The sequence below is a fragment of the Dreissena polymorpha genome, chromosome 11, assembly GCF_020536995.1.
Source record: "Dreissena polymorpha isolate Duluth1 chromosome 11, UMN_Dpol_1.0, whole genome shotgun sequence".
Taxonomy (NCBI): Eukaryota; Metazoa; Mollusca; class Bivalvia; order Myida; family Dreissenidae; genus Dreissena; species Dreissena polymorpha.
Window position 1 is genome coordinate 85,686,964 of NC_068365.1, and position 23,500 is coordinate 85,710,463.

The window sequence follows — 23,500 nt, forward strand, 5'->3', positions numbered from 1 at the left end:
ATTGAGTAAGCCTATGATATTATGTACTAATACGTTAATTAAAAAAAAACATTTGCAAATGTAATTCTTCCCAATTTGCACAACAAACACTACAAAATGTACCAAAATAATAGCAACATTGACGACAATGAGATGCTACCTTTTTTAAACTAGTTGCAGCCATTTCCAGTACAATAATTGATGAGTCAATGGCAGACAACCAACATACCTCTCTCTGAATTAATACTTTAAATGGTGTTATAAGTATCATATTCTAAAGTAACCATTTCATGCTGACATGCAAAAATAGTAATCGAAAATAAGTTATTCAAATTTATTATGACTAATATGTCTTGATATTTTTTACCTGTTTGATTGTTCTTTTACCTTCTTTCTATTATCAGATACCACTTTGAGCATATGAAAAAAAAATATGTTTCATCATTCAACACATTTAAGCAACCAAACTCTGGCTCCAGCTTTATCACATCGAAAAATTCAATCACCAGAAACGTTCATAGCTCGTCACATGATTTGTATACCTGGACTGGATTTCATAATCAGAAGAAAATGTACTAACATATCTGTATTGTTTAATGTTTCCATGTAAAGCATGATGGCGTTTTATTAAGTTTCATATGATCACTAAACAATCTAGACCAAACGAAAAGGCAATGGGGAATGACTGATTAAATATTTTTGCACAGTTTAGTAATGAGTAAGAATTTCAACAAGCAAGCATAAAATGACCTTTGCCATGCAATTAGTTTTTTGCCATATGCTGCCAAAGTAGCTCCAAACCAGCCTGCGAATTTGTCCAGTATGGTGAGGAGCTACAATGTTTGCTATAAAGTCATGTAAGATTTAGTGGTCTCAATAGCGGACAAGGTAGCTCCTGAATAGAGCGACGAATAAGCAGGCTTTTCTGGAGCACATTAAATAAGACCCATTTTCGCATGACGCGGCTTAAATCATTTAGAAGGTCAATATGAAAATATCTAAAGAATAATTATTCACCTAAATAGAGTTCACAACAAAAATTAAAAAATGGCACCATAAACCGGTAACAAATAATGACATGATAGCAATGTGATTCTGAACACTGGTAGAATGTATACAAATGTTCACTGACATTGTAAAGAATACAAAGAATAATAAAATTAGTGTACTACATTGCTGAATATGAACAAGGTTCGTCAGATTTTTACTTATTCTAAGCAAAATGTTTGATACAAATACTATTCTTACATAAACAGTTGAACGTTGTTACCCCAAAATTAATTAATAATTAAAGGCAATTTACATTCCAACATCACAATTTTACCAACTTTAATAAACACATATAATGTAATATTTAGTCTTGTACGATTGTGTTTTGATGCAATTAAGAATTTCAACATCAATTTTAATGTTTAAACATCAGTTATAAAATCAAGCACAAAAATCTAGCATAGGGTCATTGTAAACAGCAAGATCTTTTGAACTTGTCATTATATATTCATTTCGTTATACATACAATTTCCTTGAAACATTTTTGTTCTGATTGCTATTGATTATTATTCATACTTGATTTAGCATTGTTTACAGGCTTCATAGTCGTGAGTGTTATTGCGAGGGTTTCAATATAATGTATACATTCGTTTCTTGAATCTAGGACAATTTTTCAAAACAAAAATTGTTGGTCAAACTGTCAACAAGTTTCTTAGACTGTTTTGAGGTAACAAAGTCTGACTGTACTCTACAGGGTACACATTGCACTTAAAGACGTATGGAGCAAGAAGGTGTGCTACTTCTGTTATAAAACAAATAATATCAAACTTTTAAAAGAAGACATTCTTGACACTTTCCTTCCCATTTAATTATCAACAATGACTATTCTAAATTCCTTCAACTAAAGAATTTTTACACTTAATTGTAAACAATGCAGTGTCGTTTTTTTTTAATTTGAAAAATATTAACCGGTCATATATAAATATAACAGTTAGCACAAATTAAGAAAGAAATAATATTAGTTACTATTTACTCAAGTCGTTGACTGAGACATTTCTTAGTAAATAGCAAAATAGGACACTGAAAGAATTGATGAAGGCTTTAAGCTTTATCTTGCTTCCAATTCTTGAGATAAGAGAACAGAATGAGTCAATAGCTTAGCTGTAACAGTTCAACTTCGATATTTAGTCACTGCAACTAACACACTGGAACTTTGGTTCAACTTTTCATCCTTTGGATTGTATCCCATGTTCTTTCGTAACAAGAACATGTGTATGTCTTTGAATGTGGGTCGCTCACAGTCAGAGCGGTTCCAACATTCGACCATCATGTCGTAAATCTCACGGGGACACACAATGGGCTGTGGTAGAAGCATCTGCTGTCCATCGTTTCTGTAGAAATGTCCTGCGTTGGTAATCACTTGATGATCACTTAGATTATCATATGGCTGATCACGGGCAAAAGTCAATATTTCCCATAGCGTAACTCCAAAGGACCAGACGTCTGACTTTGTCGTAAACTTGCCCTAAACAAATATAGCAAACAAAGCTATACACCTTAAGTTAATGTCGATGAATTTTTGCTTAAATACTCTTAATATTTTGTCCTAGCACTGTCATTTCCAATGATTGTGATGATGTAAAAAAGTGGGCTTTTATTAGTATGGATTAACAATAAATAAAAATAGTTTATTAAATTTCTACAATCTGGATGAATAAATATAATAATATTTGTTAAATGTGTAAAACCATTCAACTCCAATATTAAAAAAATAAGTTTGTACTTAAAACTAATGTTTTTGAAAAATATTTGTTATGAAAGGATTTGAAATGTCAGACGAGTCTGCCCCTGCCTTAATCAAATTGTAAAACTAAATCTAAAACACCGGTATCATTGCCATTTTCTGATTTCAATTTACAAGTTGAATGAACAAAATTTCATTTGCACATAACTTTCTGATTAAATGTTTTCAAACATTTGTTGAGTATTATTCAAGTACCAGTGACACCGAAACTTTTTTCATTTTTAACAAGGTTCATATTTAAAACTTATGTACCTGCCATAGAAATGCCAAGCACTTACACCAGTTTATCAATTTAACGCTTGAAAATATTAATTTATGATTAAGTTCCCCACATGACAAAGGTGAATCATGTGAGTCCCATTCCAGTTTTGACGTCACTTTACCAGTAGTATAGACTCCCAGGCCATCCATCGTATCGGAAGCACAGCTCGTCCTTCTATCTTGTAATAGTCAGCACTGTACAAACTCCGACTCATCCCAAAATCAGAAATCTTGATAGTGAAGTTCATGCCAACAAGGCAGTTGCGTACAGCGAGGTCACGATGCACCATGTTCAGAGACTCGAGGTACTTCATGCCAGAGGCAATTTGGGACGCCATGTAGATCAGGCACCCGTAACTGAAATATGCGATATATAGTATGTACTAACAATATCGGATATGTGTGTTTTTTTTTCAACAATAGCATCTTTTTAAAGAACAAGAGAACCATGATGGCCCTAAAGCAGCACTCACCTGAAGTCAAGGTACTGCAATTGTTGAAGACTTGTCCTGGTGAGATAGTTGTAGACCCGATTTGACAAAGATTCAAACATGGCCTTGATATTGTCAGGATAACCATTTAATTCATGATTCATCAAGATTGAGTCTTACATGTGGTTTCTAGAGTGGTACTATAGGTTTTTAAAGATCAGAGCAGGTGACCTTATTTCTGACACACTTGACCCAGATTCAAACTTGGATTAGATATTGTAGAAATAAATATTCTGTCCAAGTTTCATAGAGGTTGATCATTAATGTGGCTTCTAGAGTTGTTAGAATTTTTAAAATAAGATTTGACATGGCGACCTAGTTTTTGGAGGCATGTGACCCAGATTTTTTAATGTATTCTAGATATTTCCAAGAAAAATATTCTGACCATGTTTAATCAAGTCTTAATAAAACAAAATGTGGCCTCTTAAATAATGACTAGCTAAACTTTGCCAACACCATGCGAGACAGACAGTGCACAACGCTGGACATAGACTGATTGCAACAGCTCACCATAAGCACCTTATGCTTAGATAAGCTACAAAAACTCAGAGGAGTGCATAAAAAGGAGTTTCAAGATACTAAGAAGATTACAATAGGAGTAAATGATGAGTCAGTGATATTGTTTTACAAATTTTCTCATCAGAGTCCTAGGACTCAATAACTTGCTAATCTATGAGTCCCCGAATTGAAAGAGCGAGTCCAAATATTAAACTATATAAAAAAATGAAATTCTAATGCATTTTTGCGACTCACATAATTAGAAACTTTGCATCCCCAGAGGTTTTTGTGAGTCAAGGACTCAGACTTCCAATCAATATATGGGATAATCATGGGAGGAGAACAAGTGAAATAACTTAAAACAAGAGGGCCTTAAAGGCCCAAAGTCGCTCACCTGAAATAACAAGATATTATTGGGACAAAGCTTCTGACCAAGTTTCATGAAGATCGCAAAATAAATGTGGCCTCTAGAGTGTTAACAAGGTTTTACTATAGCCATCTAAGGAAAAATGCTCCGCCCCCTGGCAGCCATGTTTTTCAACCAACCGGCATCTTTTTTTTTAACTCGTTCAAGATATTATTGGGATGAATCTTCTGACCAAGTTTCATCAAGATCTGACAGTAAATGTGGCCTCTAGAGTGTTAACAAGATTTTACTAAAGCCATATAAGGAAAAATGCCCCGCTCCTAGGCAGCCATGTTTTTCAAGCAAACATAATTATTTTCGAACTCATCCAAAATATCATTAAGACCAATCTTATGACCAAATTTCATGAAGATTGGGCAATAAATGTGGCCTCTCGAGTGTTAACAAGGTTTTACTAAAGCCATATATAGCCATATAAGAAAAAATGCCCCGCCCCTGGTGGCCATGTTTTTAAAGCAACTAAAACCATTTTCGAAATAATCCAATATATCATTGGGACAAATCTTCTGACTAAGTTTCATGATGATCGGAAATAAATGTGACCTCTAGAGTGTTAACAAGGTTTTACTATAGCCATATAATGAAAAATGCCCCACCCCCGTGGTGGCCATATTTTTCAACCAACTGTCATCATATTTGAACTTGTCCAAGATATTATTGGGATGAATCTTCTGACCGAGTTTCATGAACATCGGACCATACATGTGGCCTCTAGATTGTTAACAAGATTTTACTATAGCCATATATAGCCATATAAGGAAAAATGCCCCGCCCTTTGGCAGCCATGTTTTTCAAGCAAACGTAACCATTTTCGAACTCATCCAAGATATCAATAAGACAAATCTTATGACCATATTTCACGACGATTGGACAATAAATGTGGCCTCTAGAGTGTTAACAAGTTTTTACAAAAGCAATATATATATAGCATTATAAGGAAAACTGCCCCGCCCCCTGGTGGCCATGTTTTTAAAGAAACTAAAACCATTTTCGAACTCATACAATATATCATTGGGACAACTCTTCTGACCAAGTTTCATGAAGATTGGAAAATAAATATGGCCTCTAGAGTGTTAACAAGGTTTTACTATAGCCATACAAGGAAAAATGCCCCGCACCCTGGTGGCCATGTTTTTCAACCAAAGGGCATCCTTTTTAACTCTTCTAAGATATTATTGAGATGTATCTATTGACCAGGCTTCATTTAGATTGGACAATAAATGTGGCCTCTAGAGTGTTAACAAGATTTTACTATAGCCATATAAGGAAAAATACCCCGCCCCTTGGCAGCCATGTTCTTCAAGCAAAGGTTACCATTTTCAGACTCGTCCAAGATATCATTGGGACAATTTTTTGACCAAGTTTTATGAAGATCGGAAAATAAATGTGGCCTCTAGAGTGTTGACAAGGTTTTACTAAAGCCATATAAGAACAGAACAGAACAGAACAGACGGTTTATTAAGACTTATACAAATGTACATCGTCTAAATACACAAAATATAATACAAAATATTGTCACTTGTCTATATATTACAACGTATGAGTTATAACAATATACAAAATGTAATATAACAATTTGAGACAAAGTATATTTAACAAAGAAGAAAGACTTTACATTACCGTAGCTAAATATATATCGTTTTACTAGCAGTAAGAAACTACTTTGGTTTTCGCTGGCAATATTATTTGTGACAGAATGTCTTACGGCCAGAGCTTCCTTCATATATTTACACAAATTTATAATTTCAATTTTACAAGTTGAGTTCAATAAAGTATGGAACTTAAAAACTGATGGATTCACATAGTAAACAATTTTTATATAATTTTGTCTTAATTGCTGGAAACATGGACATTTACATATAAAGTGGAATTCATCCTCTATGTCCCTTTGCTCACAACATTGACAATATCTTTCATTACGGGGAATATTATTACGTGCGTATCTTCCAGTTTGAATTCTCAAAGGGTGGGCAGAAGCCCTTAGTTTAACAAAGTATGTACACAAATTTTTTGGCAGTAAATCTAAGTAAGTTTCGTATTTAAGAGTTGTTTTTAATATTCTATACATATCTAAAACAGAAATATCGTTCACATTGCCAAACCATTCTTGTTTAAGAGCATCTACAATTCTACATTTTAATTCACATAAAAACGACTTTGTATTTATCATATTTGCATTTTCGAATATATATGAAAATCCATAATCATTTAATAACTTTTTCACATTCGAAACCCAATTTTTATACCCTTTATCACAATCATTTATCTCCTGGTTATACACAGCTTTTATGATAATATTTTCACTATTAACAACTTTAAGCCAATATTTTACAATACGAACATATCTAATTACATTCTGTGGGTGTCTACCTAATTTACCATATACCGTTGCATTACATGTATTGCTTTTAACATAGAACAACCCTTTACAAAATGTTAAATGAATGCGTTCAATATCTTTGAATTTATTAAAACCCCATTTCTCTGATGCATAATTTAAAATAGAGCCAACAAAGGCATCAAACAATTGACACAATATTCTAGGTTTTAGATCATACTGTTTGCATTTATAAAGCAAAGTATTCATAGCCTTAAGGGCTTTACCTACTAACTGCTCCTGGTTTAAGATTATACTAGCAGTATAATTAATAACAGTACCCAAATAGTTAAAATTATCAACGACATCTATAGTTTCCCCATAATATGTCCAAGTCTCATCTCGGAGAATTCTACCTCTTTTCCGAAAAACCATTATTTTTGTTTTGCTAGTATTAACATTAAGTCCCCATGAGTTACAATAAAGGTAAAGGTTGTCTAAATGAGATTGTATTTCTTCGGGTGATTTACCCAAAATCGCCATATCGTCTGCAAACAACAGTAAAATTAAAATTATATCTTCTATATTTAAACCAGAATGGACACTATCTTGTAAAAAATGTTCTAAGTCCTCGACAAACAATGAAAATAGAATAGGAGACATTACCTCCCCTTGTCGTAGACCAACGGCGTAGCTAAAGTATTCAGAGTATGTCGAGCATGCTTTTACACATGATTTGACATTTTCATTCATATTTTTAATTATTCGTAATATTTTGCCTTGTATACCGGATTTGTACATTTTTAGCCATAATGCATTGCGATATATGCTATCAAAACATTTAAGCATATCAACGTAAACAACATATCATGCCTGTGCATGATGATTGTCCGAATTAGTATTACTTAAATTTTAAAAAAACTCTTTAAATACGTCTAATGGAATTTTATTGCAATTACTTTTATTTTTTTATCTGAAAATTTTCCAAAAATCTTTCCGCTTTTTACTTTTCAAACATTCAATTTCTGTCATTTTACGCTGATATACAATATTTTTCTTTTTCATAATTAATTTCTTATAAATACTTTTTTTTCGCACAACACTTTTCTATTTAAATCGGTCATGTTAAGGTTTAAATATTTTAAAGCGTCATGGTAGTGATTTCGTGCAGTAAAACATTCGTTGTCAAACCAATCTGCATGCTTAAACTACTGTCAGTATTGAATGAAGGTTTATTACTGTACTTGTACGATTTTGAGAATAACTCATCCGCTTCACTGCGAATTGTGGCTGTGAATTTATCTATAATGGAGTTAATTGACAATTGGCTCGAATTATCAATACGTATAACAATATCATTTAAAAGAGGAAGTTTCGAAATAATTCTTGAGCGAAATTCATCTCTACGCGAACTGTCCCATTTATATTTGACATCGGAGAATGTCTCGTAACTAGGTAGACAATTATAACCAAACAATGAAAAGTGCAACGGAGCATGATCACTCCACTCGTTAAATTCGCCAACAGTAAATTGTGATATCAATGGAAAGTTGCATTCATTGGTCAATAAGTAGTCAATGACAGATGAACCGTTACTTGAAAAGAATGTTTGTTTACAACTATCACCTATTCTTCCATTGACAATACGTAAAGTGGTTGATTTACATATATCGAGCAATTTAATCCCATGATTATTGTGTATTGTATCAATAGAGGCCCTAACTGAGGAGTGGTCTGGTATATATTCAAAATCGTCAAGTACAGTATTAATTGAGTCATATACAAAAAAATCACATTTATTACTGGTTCTGCTATTCAGATCTCCTGTTACAAAGACACTACCAAGTTCAGAATAATATGAAACATCATTTTTTTAAATATCAAAAAGATCCACGTTAATGGTATTATAAACTGGAGAATCTTCTCCCCATACATAGCTTCCACGTATATACATATCATTAGCAGTATTAAAAAATCATGTTTAAGTTTTAACCAAATAATAGTGTCGTGATGGTTACGAACAATTTCGATGCCATCTTTCAGATTGTCTTTAAAATAAATAACAATTCCACCGCTGCATCGCCGTGCATTCCTGTGTTGAAATTTTCTAAAAAAGTTAAAGCCACACACCTTGAAATGAAATACATGACATAGTAAATTTAAGTATAAATAAGAAACATATTTTATCTATGCCAATAAGAATATGTCTGGTGGTTACAAGGTAAAAATCCGTCTCTTTTGCACTTTAAAACTTAAAAATAATCATTTTTGTCGAAAATGGACGTATACGTCTAGAAATCCTACTTTCGGTTTAAAAAGCGGTACCGTTTGGAAAATAATAAATTACTTGCTAACTAGGCTATAGATGTAATTTTATCTATCTTAATTAGAATATATCTGGTGGTTTCAAGGTAGAAATCCGTCTTTTCTGCCCTTTTAAACTTAAAAATAATCGCGTGTGTCGAAATGGATGTATATCCTACTTTCGGTTTTAAAATTTACAAAAATAATAAATAACTTGCTAACTAGGCTTTAGATTTAATGACAATTTTGCACACTTTCAAATTGCATCTATATGTATTGATTAACATGTACTTCATTTCAAGGTGTGTGGCTTTAAAGGATTGATAGCCATTGATTGTAATGTTACTAGAAGCTTTGGTCCATGATTCAAATAAGAAACATATATCAGAAGAACATTAAATATTTAAAAACTCAGTACTAGATTTTTTTACATTCACTCAGTCCATGTACATTCCATGATAGTATGGATATCTCACTGCCTTCGTGCCCCTACGCTCGCACCGCGTTTCCGTCGATGTAAAGCGTATCGAATACCAGGTTCGCACGCTTACCCTGTCGCCTTGCCTCCTTCATCTTAGGCACTTATTTACGCCGTTTTTCGATTACGTCCTGTGGAAATTGTTCGAACACACGGTGCACAGTCCCATCTAACTCTTTCCAGCACTTTCGAACGCTCTCTCTGTCCTTGAAATATGTAAATTTCGCCACTATATTTCTGACCTTGCCAGAAATTGGTGAACCCGGTGAACGGTGCACCCTTTCGAACTTTATGGAGTCCGCAACGTCACGAGCTATCTTACAGGCGTCATGGAGGTGCTGGCATAGCCTCTTCTCTGTTGTTTCCGGTGGCTCACTTCCATTCGAATTGTCCTCCGATACCCCCGTGAATATTAGATTATTGCGCATTGACTGCGACTGGAGGTAAGTTACGTTGTCACGCAGGATATCCCTCTGTTTCTCCAGCTTCTGAACCCGCTCCGACAGCTGCGCCGCGTGGATGTCCGCCCCGTCCACATTGTCCTCAATACGTGTAACGCGCTCGTCTACCTTCCTTACTCGATCTTCTTGGGCAACCCAAAGTTTATTCAAATCTTTCTCCATGCTACACATTTTCTTCTCGATAGAGTCTATGCCGCCCATTTTCTTTTCTACAGACTCAAGGCGATCACTTACATTTTTCATGAATGTCATTAAACTCCGGATTGTTGGTTCAGCATTATTTTCCGCCATTGCAGCACTGTCACAAACCTGTTCAAATACGCTACTTTCTAAATTATCTTCACCATAAAGCACAGAGTTAGTCCAGTGCAAAACTTCGCTTACTGACGCGTTTGCTGACTCCCCAGACGGGCCTCTTTGTTTACATATTTTCCGGTTATTTGGATCATTGTCACTACTGTTTCTTTCTTTCCTCTTTTTATCTCACGTTCTTGTCATCGATCAATATCACATTTTGATAAAGCACACATTTGCACACATTTGCACATAAAAAACACTAAAATATCACTATAAGACGTTTAGATTTAATTAAATAATCCAAAATTTCTTTCCCACTTGAAAATTACGACCGTTCGCGCCAAGACCACGTGACTATGTTTTTCAACCAACCAGCATTATTTTCGAACTCGCCCAAGATATTATTGGGATGCATCTTCTGACCAAGTTTCATGAAGATTGGACAATAAATGTGGCTTCAAGAGTGTTAACAAGATTTTACTATAGCCATATGTAGCCATATCAGGAAAAATGCCCAGCCCCTTGGCAGCCATGTTTTTAAACCAAAGGTTACCATTTTTGAACTCATTCAAGATATCATTCTGACAAATCTTCTGAGCAAGTTACATGTAGATCGAAAAATAAATGTGGCCTCTAGAGTAGTAACAAGGTTTTGCTATAGCCATATAAGGAAAAATGCCCCGCCCCCCTGGCAGCCATGTTTTTCAACCAACCGACATCATTTTCAAACTCGTCCAAGATATCATTAGGATGAATTTTCTGATATAGTTTCATGAAGATCAGACAATAAATGTGGCCTCTCGAGTGTTAACAAGATTTTACTATAGCCATATATAGCCATATAAGGAAAAATGCCCCGCCCCTTGGCAGCCATGTTTTTCAAGCAAACGTAACCATTTTCGAACTAATCCAAGATATTAATGAGACCAATCTTCTGAACAAATTTCATGAAGATTGGAAATAAATGTGGCCTCTAGGGTGTTAACAACGCAAATAATGACGCGCACAACGGACAACGGACAAAAAGTGATCACAAAAGCTCACCATGAGCACGTTGTGCTCAGGTGAGCTAACAAGAGATGTGTTTGTCAGAAACACAATGCTCCCTTCTGCGCCGCTTTGAAGCCATATATTTGACCTTTGACCTTGAAGGATCACCTTGACCTTTTACCACTAAAAAGTGCAGCTCTATGAGATACACAAGCATGCCAAATATCAAATTGCTTTCTTCAATATTGCAAAAGTCATGACCAATGTTAAAGTTTTCGGACGGACGCACAGACTGACAGACAGAAAGACGGACTGACGGACAGTTCAACTGCTATATGCCACCCTGCCGGGGGCATAAACATATGTAATTCACGACAATACATTTTTATAGTTATGAGTACTGAACCGGTGGTCAACATTGTGTCAGTGTCAGAAACAGGTCTATTTATAGAAGTAACAAACCATTTTATTGATAACAGAACAGGATAACTCTTCATCAAAATCTGAACAGTTGCAGATGCAGTGCAGTGCTTTGATTATGAATGGATTATAACTAGATTTCTTGAATTAAAAGTGGATCATAAGTCAATTGCTTTGATTTAAAGTGAATTATAAGTGTATTGCTTTGATTCAATATGGATTATAAGATGATTGCTATATTAAAAGTGGATTTTAAATGGGTTGCTTAGATTAAAAGTGGATTATAAGCTCATTGCTTTGATTCAAAGTGAATTTTAAGTGGATTACTCAGATTAAAAGTGGAATTAAAGTGAATTGCTTGGATTAAAAGTGGCTTATAATTGCATTTCTCAGATTAAAGTGGATTTTAATTGGGTTACTAAGTTAAATAGTGGAACATAAGTGAATTATAAGTGGATTGCTTTGATTATAAGTGTATTGATATGAATATAGGGGTATAATAGGGTGCATTTTTATTAGACATGAATTGATTTATTTGAAAGTGGATTGACTTGATTATAAATGTAGTCTGTAAAACAATAGCAGTCTGTGAATCACATGAGTATTTTAGTGTCGATAGCCTGCACAGACAGCATCTCAATGACTCACCTGAGAATTTTAGCGTTGATAGCCTGTGCGGAAGGTGTCTCCAGCACGTGGTCCAGCAGAAACTGGTTGAGGTCTCCATACTTCATGTACTCTACTATCATACACAGTGGCTCCTCCCCCGTACATACGCCCAGAACACGCACGATGTTAGGGTCCCGTAGCTGGGACATGATCTTGATCTCCTTCAGAAAGTCCTTTCTGCAAATCATCAAATATACATTTAAGCCACACATTAATAAAACAAGGCTTAATACATTTGCATACAGTGTTGTCCCAGATTAGCCACTGTCCTTTCACACTCCAAGACGACCGTGTGTCTACTAACTCCTCTCTCCCCAAGATGAAGGTGTGCCTTACAACCTGGCTCTGTCACCTCCCTCCCCAAGATTACAGCCTGCCTACCAACATGGCTCTGTTCCCTCCCATCCAAAGTCGACTGTTTGTCTACAAACCTTGCTATGTCCCCTCCCTCTCCACAATGACTGTATGCCTACCAACCTGGCTTTATCCCCTGCCACCCCAAACAGACTGTGTGTCTACCTAATGAACATTTTAAGGTGTGCCTACCAACCTGGCTCTGTCCTCTGCGTTGGTTCTGAGTATTTTCACGGCCACCAGGCACGGTCTGGACAGTGTGCGATTCATTATGAAGTCCTCCTCCACAAAGTGACTTATGTTCACTGCATCACACAGGTGAACCTACATGGTAAGAGATTGATAAGTTATCACACATGTGAACCTACCAGGAATGGATTGATAAGTAACATGTATCACACAGGTGAACCTACATTGGAATGGATTGATAAGTTACATGTATCACACAGGTGAACCTACATGAGAATAGATTGATAAGTTATAACACAGGTGAACCTACCAGAGAATGGATGTATAAAGAATACACAGGAATATAGGGCATATTAAAATGTTCATGTTCTCAAGGAAACAACAGTATCCAATTATTGCACATCATTTTCATAAGGCCTCCAGCCTCCAATATACAAGCATATCACTCCAGTGACCAGTCTATTTTGCTACTTTAAAGTAAAAAAATGAAATTGTGTGAGGTTTTCACACGTGACCACAGCTATATAAATACCGCACCTTGCACGAGGAAACTCATAGCCATTTTAGAGACCTATCTAGCTACACATAAACGAGGACGCGGTCGTCCATTTTTTGTACAAAATAGTGCCAAGTAAATAACATTATTGAAATATACAAAGTGCCTGCTAACTGCGAACTCATACAGAAAGCGTTTGGAAAATATTGTATTATTTCAGTTTTATAAACTACGGCACGTGCACGGACTACTTGTTGCCATACATTTCTAATTGTTTGTTGCATATAAGCACGTGCCATTTTCACTGCCAAATTGCTTGACAATGTCAAGCAAAGATAAAGGAGATAAGGACGATGTCCTGTATATTTTGCAATCTGATGAGGAAGAATTTTCTGGGTTTGAAACCGAGGATATGCCTACTCATAAATCGGCGGGCAATTGTTCCCCGTTTAGGGCCCCCAAAAGTTAGCCTCTAAGGCTACAAAGCCGAATAATAGTAATCCGAACGTTTCCTCTTCCGGTAAGAAAAAATCTGCGAAGCAAACAGAAAAGCAGAAAAGTAAAGAAGAAAATAAAACCGGTAATTTGATAGAGTTAGACAATGGCCCAATGAGAGTATCTCGTGGCAAAGGCACATACAGGGCAAGACCCTACAATGGTTATGTAACTGCAGGCATGATCCGTATTTTGTCCCAGTCAAAGTTTGTTCAGCATGATATATTTCAAAGTTGCCACAGATGAAGGAACTGATATCTGATTCATTGACTGTCCTTTGGACAGGTTCAATTACATATGTTGGTAAACTAAATAGCTATACATAGTTAATGTTATATTGTCATATATACACAAACTTAAAATATACATTGTATTTTATTGTATATGGCAGTGGTCCCATGTTCGGCATTCAAGCAACAATGCCTAGACAACAGTATGGTCAGTTCAGACACGTGCATAATTATGCCAGTACACCGGCAAAGATGTCGCCATCGTGCACAGTAACTTCAGCCCTAAAGTAGAGGCGCAAAATTTAATGTAAGGTAAGAAGGTCTGAAAGAATAATATCATATTTTGATAAATAGGCAAAAATAACATCGGATAAATGGATGTTACAAACAGTTCAAGAGTATCATATTAATTTTGAAACAAATCCAGTACAATAAAAATTACCTGGAAAAAATTGTTTAAAAAGTCTTGTTGATCAAGAAATTAATAAAATGTTACATGAACATGCGATTGAATGTTCAGAATATGAGGATGGAGAATTCATTTCAAATTTTTTTTTGGTGCCAAAACCAAATGGCAAGTTTAGGCCATTCATAAATCTAAAACAATTAAATGAGTTTGTATGTTATGAGAAATTTTAAACAAGAAACCTTGAATTTTGTTCTTTAATTAATACAACCCAAATGACTGGTTTATTATACTGGATTTACAATCTGCTTATTGGTCAATTCTCATAAGTAAAGAATATTCAAAGTTTCTCAACATTTGTCTGCCTTCTATTCGACTTTCGTCAGCACCATTTGTATTCACCAAAGTATTGAAGCCAGTATATGCTTCTTTTCGTAGTAGGAGTATCAGATGCTAATATTATATTGACGACTCAATTGGCATTAATACAGATAAACATTTATGTGCAAAAGATGGTGAAACCATGATTGAGTTATTAAAGTCGTTTGGATTAGTTATAAACAATGAAAAATCAATCATTATTCCTGTTCAAAGCATTACATATTTTTGGTTTTATAATAGATTCAATGAAATTTATGGTAGTTTTATTTTATGAAAAAGTACAGAAAATAAAGCAGTCTGCATCTAGGTTCCTTAACAAAAAGTTCCAATTAGGGAATTGGCATCTTTTATTGGTTTGCTGATAAATGCATTTTTGCTATTATGGAAGCCCAAATGCATTACAGGAATTAAGAAAGGCAAAATGTACAAATTTTGAATGCAATTCCAGATTACGATTCAATGATCATGTTAAATTCAGATTCTTGCAATGAAATAAAATGCTGGTTGGATAATGTCCAAACGAAACATGGAAAGGAGATTACAGGCAAAAACCTCTTTCTTTGTGGATTCAATCAGATGCATCTAATCAAGGATATGGGTCATATTGTGTACAAGAAAGGAAACGGTCAGGTGGTAGATGGTCATTGCAAGAAACAAATTATTATATAAATGTTTTGGAATTGCTTGCAATTTTCTTTGCATTGAAATCTTGAGATGTCGATAGATAACTCCGAAATTTACATTGCTATTGAATCAGACTCGATGGTTGCAATTGCTTACATAAATAATTTAGGATGTATGCAGAATGTAAAATTCCTTGACAAAAGAAATTTGTCAATGGTGTATGGCAAGGAAGCTGTTCTTAACAGCCTTTTATTTACCAGGTGTCCATGCTGATTTCTCGTCCAGAAATGTTTTAGACACTACTGAATTGATGTTAAAAGACAAATATTTACCAAATGTTGATTTATTTGCTTCGAAGCTAAATTCTCAGTTGTAACATGATGTTTCATGGAAAAAACACTGGTCAACATATATTCCATATATATTTCCTCCTTTTAGATTAATGGGAGCGATATTGAATAAAATCAATGAAGATAGTATATGTTGATAAAGCTCTTATTTCATGCCATTATTGGACAAACCAGACCTGGTTTCCAATGTTATTACATTGTATAATCTGTTTACCAAGACAGAGACTTTTGACACTGCCACACAATTGGGCGTTCAATCTAATGGGAAAGAATCTACAACTGATTGGGGTGATTGTATCAGGACAAAACTCAAAAGTCTAGGCCTTCCTGAGAGGATGTTGCCGAACATATCTTTAACAGCTGGCGAACTGGGACCAAAAAACAGTATACCAGTGCATGAAGAAAGTGGTGTTTGTGGTGTAATATTAGACAAAGTAATACAGTTCGTCCAACGAAAAGTAATTGTGTCTTATCTTTTGTATTTAAAGAACATGAACAAATCGTATAGTGTTATTTGCACACATAAAGCAGTAATTTTAGAAACATTACAAATAATAGATTATAAATTCAATATGTCCTTTATTCTTATTAACCGATTTATGAAAGTTTTGTGTAATATTAATCCTCCAAAACCCAGGTATCAAATAACATGGGACCTAAGTAAAGTATTATATATAATTTCAACATGGATGCCATTAAATGACTTGTCATTAAAAATGTTAACTTGCAAGTTACTATTGTTGATTACTTTGTGTAACATACACAAAGTAATCAACACTAGTAACTTGCAAGTAAACAAGAAACAACAAACTAATGAACCAACTGAAAATGAGTCTGTTTCTGCTATCAGGTACTTCCTAAAAAATGTGATTGTGTTCAAATTGTACTTTTAAATTTAATGAAAATTTTTTTTATTGAAAACTTTGAAGTGATTACTTATCTTCGATTACTTTATCTATTTTCAGCTCTCCGGCACCTCCGGCACCATCTTTATTGGTTTGGGAGACATTTTATTTACCCCTGTGTGTCTGTGTGTGTGTCACACTTGGTGTCTGAACTCAATTTCTTTTTTGTTTAACATTCACTTTTATCATGCAAAATGCTGATTAGATAGCGGGAAATTGCATCATTTCAAGGTGCCATTAAAAAAAAATTCGTCTACGGAGGGGACACCCCTCCCGCACCCTCCCCAGGCAGTTGAGCCCCCCCCCCCTCTGAAAAATTGCTGGATACGCCTCTGGTATGGCATCTCGTGTGCAGACATTGAAATCTCTGTGTGTTAATAAGTGTGTGTTTGTAAATAATGATATAACATTCAATTGTGGTGATCAATTGAAGACGTCTAAACCAAGGAAAAAGTATTTTCTCAGTTAAAAGATTATGAAGAGCCAAAATTATGTCCAGCTCGGACATTGAAAACTTTCTTGTCAATAACCAAGTATCTTAGAAAAGATGTTCAATTTTTCATTTTGTATTTTACTTATCAGTCAGTTTCTACTCATACATTAGCAAGATGGCTTAAACAGGTTTTATTTATGGCAGGTATTAATGTTAACACATTTTAAGCCCATTCTAATAGAGGGGCATCAGTTTCGGCGGCTGCCATGGTTAGATGTAAAACTTCTGAGATTTTGAAAACTGCAGATTGGTCTACTGCTAAGAAGTTCTATTTACGAGATATGGGTGATGGCATTAATCAACAAAATAGTACATTATTTAGTGAAGCTGTATTGTCTTGCAGACATTAATTTTCTGTTTCTGGTTGGATACCTAAGTAATATCTTATTATTTTCAGATACTTAATTTATAACTGGTATTTATATTACTCCAGAATTTTCTAAGTGGATGCAATGTGCTTGGATTGTATTACATTATTCATGGCCAGGTTTGTTTTATTATAATTGTTTGTTATAACCGATTGAAACTGCGTTTTTATATCAAATCTTATATGCTATATTAATATAGATAATATGGATGTAATATTGATATATACGTGGTAATAGTTGCATACGGTATATGTTGTTACATAATTATGTAGACATTCATTGAATTATGCATTATGACACATAAAATTGATAAAACTGAGTAATTGTCTGTTCTATTTATGTTGTCGTCTTTACATATGCTTGTATATTGGAGGCTGGAGGCCTTATGAAAATAATAGACCCCAAACCAAGCACTTGTGTGATGGATGGGGAAAATTATTGGAAATACGACCGGAGGCCGAAAATATACAAGCACCCACCCTTGAATGGAAGAATTATGTTCTTATGTGCCCACCCTTTGTAGATTAAGAACCATATTGAATGTTTGAGTAGTTTACGACAACATAAATTCTGACTTTAAAACCTATGAGTTTCCTCGTGCAAGGTGCGGTATTTATATAGCTGTGGTCACGTGTTAATACGTCACAAAATTTCATTTTGTACTTGAAAGTAGCGAAATATGCTGGTCACTGGAGTGATATGCTTGTATATTTTCGGCCTCCGGCCTTATTTCCTATAATGCCCCCATCCATCACACAAGTGCTTTGATGGGGGGTCCATTTTATACATGCACAGAGTGATTGCCGGTAACACGTGTGTTTCTGTTCTAGAACAATATTTTGAGTATACATGTATTTGTTATTTTTTTTATTAAACAATAATATTATAAAATGATTCACTTTGATTGATATGTTTCAATTTAAATGATAGACCCTTGCATACTAACAAAAAGATTGTGTAACACATTTTCAGAAATTTAAAGTCAGATAACCAAAAATTTATATGATAGTTTTATACTCCTTAATCCTTGAGTTTAAGTCAGATAAAAAACAAAGAAGAGTGCTCTCCCCTTACAAACACAGCGTGCTTTCTTCTATCAAACACAGTAAGAGTGCTCTATCCTTACAAACACAGTAAGAGTGCTCTCCCCTGCCTACCTCTCCAAACTGCCCCTGTCCCAACACCTCAATGAAGCGTAGGTTCTCGCGTGGGAATTCGTTGACAGAAACATCAATGCTGAGAAGCAGCTCTGCATTGGGAACAGCGTACACATTGTTACCACTCACACCCTGTAAAATAATATGAGCCTCGTTTTGGAGAAACTGAGCTTTATGAATGTGCGTAAAGTGTTGTTCCTAGTTGGCATGTGCAATCCTCACAGGCTTATAAAAGATCACACTTTCCGTTTCTAATGAAATTTTTGCTTAAAGTAGGTCTCTTCTAAATGAAAATGCAGTCTAGACAGAAAGAGCCATCCCTCAGTAGTCTGTGTGGAGTTGAATTTCCATTGTTGTTTTTTACAAAAAGGTTTAATAAACTCCAACCTCAAGCTTTTTTTTAAAAGGTTATACCTATATAGTTTTATATTTATCACAGCATAGTTGATTGGTGTAAACATGTATTTTGATAATAAATGAAGAAAAAACACAACCATTTTTGTCCACATGGAGGGTTTATACAGGAAATTAAATCATGACCAATAAAAACTCATAATTATTCATGAAAACAAGACAAATTGTGATAACTGCTAATATTTTAAGTCAATGACAAGTTTCAAAGCACGAAACAATCAAAAGTATGAGAAACACTATTAATGTTGGCTTTACTTGCCTGCAAGGAGGGTATATTGGGGACCTTTGTGCTGACAATGTCGGCTGCAGCGTAGAGGGCGTCATACTGTGGGGACGGCTTGTCGAGATTGTTCTGCTTGCGAGACTGTGGGAAGGTCATCAGGACTAACTTGGTAACATCGGGGTCAGCGTTATCCTGGCTTTCTACTACAGAAGGCAACAACAATATTGAGATGATTGTCAAACCTGGGTCAATGACTATGATCAAACTTGAGATTAATGTTGGTTTTCATTTTAATTATTGAATCAAATAAACCAAATCATAAATGCGTAGACTTAATTACTCGCTTGGGCCATTATTTAATTTCAGAGTTTATTCTGTAGCCACAAAGCTTTTGAACTTATGTCATAGTGACACTTATAAACTCAATTGTAAATGAATTTTTATGAGTAATTGAAAGTTGCTGGAATATGAAGCATTACTGGGATTTTCAATTTATTTGAAAAAAAGAACAAAATATACTTCAAATGAAACAGGCTTATAAAGGAATTATATTCTTTATTTTAAGTCCATTGCCTCGGTAAAACTAGATGTACTTTGACAGAGGTCAATCCTACACTCAATGACCTCGCAGCGTACAATTCAGACATCAGCCATTCATGAATCAAAATTATTATGATCTGAAGTTTATAATTAATAATTAAGAAAAACATTTTCATATTTAACGCAAAAGTTATCACAAAAATCGTTTCAAAGTTTAGTAACAATTTCTCACTTCTAAAAACTATTTACTGAAATGAAACAAACTGTAACAAACATTTAAACCAAACATTGTTGTTAGTAAGGTAAAGAACTATTATATGAAGCAAAACGAAAATGTAAATGCAAGCATAAGTTCACATATTTATACCAGTAACTAACAAATCCCCTATTTGAATAAGGGATAGGGGTTAAATGGCAAATCACACATAAATTATGCGTTAGCAGGGGATCGAACCCGCAATCCATGGATTTGTAGCCCAGGACTCTACAAACTCAGCTCTGCGGCACAGCAGGCCCAGCACACTATAGTTTAGCAGTGATTTTTGTTTGCTTTATATTTTACAGCCTGTGCAATTAGATTGGAAAAAATAGCGCTATAAATCATGAAAAAGAGGGCAAAGATGGCCCTAGTTCGCTCATCAGAGGAAATCGGTTAATTCAATCTTTACCAAACATCAAACTTGACCTAGATATTGTCCAGACAAACATCCTGATCAAGTTTCATCATTATTGAACCAAAACTCTGGTGTATGGAGTGTTTACGAGGTTTTCGTAAGATTTTACCTGGTAACCTATATTATGAGTTGACCCCTCATGAACCAAACATCAAACTTTGCTTACAAAAATAAATATTATGACCAAGATTCAAAAAAATCTGAAACAAAATTGTGACCTCTAGTGTTAACAAGGATTTTGTAAAATATAATGACAATTTCGCAATCTAAGGGCAATAATTATGGCATTTATTATGCGATTTTGGGATCGAACTTGACTGAGATCTTGTGGCCATATAGCTCCTCAGCAACTTTGATTAACTATGCTTGAGAAATGTGAATGCTAGAGTGTTTACAAACCAAATGTGGAGACCAATGCTAAAACCTCACCTGAGCAATCAGGTGAGCTAACAAGTGTATTTTTTTCACCCAACTGAGCCACTTTCCAAATTGTCTGAGAAATCAATAAAACCAATGTATTGACTAAGTTTCACGATGATTAGGCAAAAAATGTGACTTCTATAGTGTTCAAAAGGTTTCTCTTTAGTCATATAAGGAAATGTGACTTCTTAAGTGTTCACACGCTTTTTTTACTACAAAAATATAAGAAAAATGCCCCCCCCCCCCGGCGACCATGTTTTTCAACGGACCGGATTCATTTTCAAACTAAACTCTCGTATCTAGGAAACAAATGTTCTGAGCAAATTTCATTAAAATTGGGCCAAAAATGTGACTTCAAGAGTGTTCACATGTTTTCACTGTATACATAAAGAGAAAACTGCCCGCAAACTGGCGGCCATGTTTTTTCACCGATCAGGACCATTTTCAAACTCGTCGGAGATATCAATAAAACTAATGTTTTGACCAAATTTCATGATGAAAGGGCAAAAAATGTGACTTCTTGACTGTTCACAAGCCTCTTTTACAATATATACATATAAGGAAAACTACCCCTTCCCCCTGGCAGCCTTGATTTTCAACGGACTGGAACAATTTTTGAACTTAACTCACGTGTCTAGGTAATAAATGTTCTGATACAATTTCATGAAGATTGGGCGAAAAATGTGACTTCTAGAGTGTTCATATGTTTTCACTATATACATATATAGCAAACTGCCCCGCCCACTGGCGGCCTTGTTTTTTCAATGATCTGGATCATTTTCGAACTCGGTCGAGACATCAATAAAACCAATGTTTTGACTAAGATTCATGATGATTGGGCAAAAATTGTGACTTCTAGTGTGTTTACAAGGTTTATATAAAGCCAAATTAGGAAAACGGCCCCGCCCACTGGCGGCCATGTTTTTCAACGGAACAGAACCACTTTTGAACTCGACCAACATAATATAAAGACAAGCATTTTGACAAAGTTACATGAAGATTGGGCATAAAATGTGACTTCTACCGTGTTTACAAGGTTTTTCTTTATTTTGACCTAGTGACCTAGTTTTTGAACCGGCATGACCCAGTTTCGAACTTGACCGAGATATCATTGGGACAAAGATTCTGACCACGTTTCATGAAGATCGGACAAGAAATGTGGCCTCTAGATTGTTTACAAACAAATGTGGACAACTGACGGACGGACGGACAGACGACGGATAAAGACCGATCACAAAAGCTCACCTGAGTAATCAGGTGAGCTAAAAAATGGAACATTATTAATATTAGTGTAACTATCATTATTCCAATTGATTATGAGTGCATGTTTAACTGCATTTTAAAATGTATACAACAAAATGCTACAAAATTATATGGCTCTGTAATAAACTCCAGAAACCAATTATTGAGTTTATTGGAAAAGGTTGGCATTTGTTTTGGGAGAAGTTTGGTCAGGTTTTTGGAAAAAATGTGTTTTTTTTTGCTATTGGGAAACAGCCTGTAACAGGCTGTAATTTTTGACAATGAGCCAGTGATGTTATAGATGACTAGATTTGACTGGAGCCAAAGCAGGCTTTCCAAAGTGGGTGGGGTGTTGTAAAGGCTGAAATTAGGTCAAAGAGTTGTTACATACTGGAGGTAACCTACATAACTTTGTCAACAAATTATGCATTAGAGCAAAATGAACTAGTAGTAAGCAGAAACACTAAATGATAAAAAAAGCTATTTATTGTTCACACTTTTCACGACTTTTATAGAAAGAATTATTGAAGATGTTATGCTCTTTGGACAATAATCAAGCAGGTGTATTGACTTCTTTCTAGCAAAGATGTGAACGGAAATGAAGCAGGAGGTTGAATAACTGAGCTCATATAGCTTTTAAAGCATACTACAAAATTCCATTGTTATTGCCAGGTCTTTTGTTAATATGTCAGGCAAGGAATAAAATAACAGAATGGCAAGGTTCAATTTTAAAGCTGAATGGATTGCCATTTTTGGCTTTAACCAAAATTGTTAAACAATTTTATAAAATATTACATTATACCAAACAATTCTTCCATTGATTTTTACACTGTAATACAATAACTTTAGGGCGATTAATATTGTGTTGTTATTTTTCAAAAACTTTGAATATATATAAGATTGGGAAGATAAAATTATGGCTCTTTTTACATAAATAACCCATTCATGTCATTTTGAATATAAATATACTATTAACATGAGAAGCATCTCACTCTAACCCATCAAATCACATACGAGACTGTGTCCCCTTCACCACCCAAGCACCAAGCAGAACCAGTCTAATACCTGGTGAAGGTAATTGACCAGTCGCCAAATTATCGATCGCTCCCCCCACATAGTCACGTGGTCTAGTGATTAGAAAACTCCGACAAGC

General features: G+C 34.9%; 1 protein-coding gene across 1 annotated transcript in view; it reads right to left on the reverse strand.

Moving 5' to 3' along the window:
* Positions 1–1,262: 1,262 nt before the first annotated feature.
* Positions 1,263–23,500, reverse strand: part of LOC127851927 (discoidin domain-containing receptor 2-like) — a 164,763-nt gene continuing 142,525 nt past the window's right edge. The window contains exons 12-17 of the mRNA XM_052385923.1: positions 19,508–19,674; positions 18,835–18,966; positions 12,937–13,064; positions 12,366–12,563; positions 3,157–3,391; positions 1,263–2,494 (exon numbers count right to left, since the gene is read on the reverse strand). Of these exons, the coding sequence (XP_052241883.1) occupies positions 2,141–2,494; positions 3,157–3,391; positions 12,366–12,563; positions 12,937–13,064; positions 18,835–18,966; positions 19,508–19,674 (1,214 nt within the window). The 3' untranslated portion in view covers positions 1,263–2,140. The remainder of the gene's footprint in view (positions 2,495–3,156; positions 3,392–12,365; positions 12,564–12,936; positions 13,065–18,834; positions 18,967–19,507; positions 19,675–23,500) is intronic.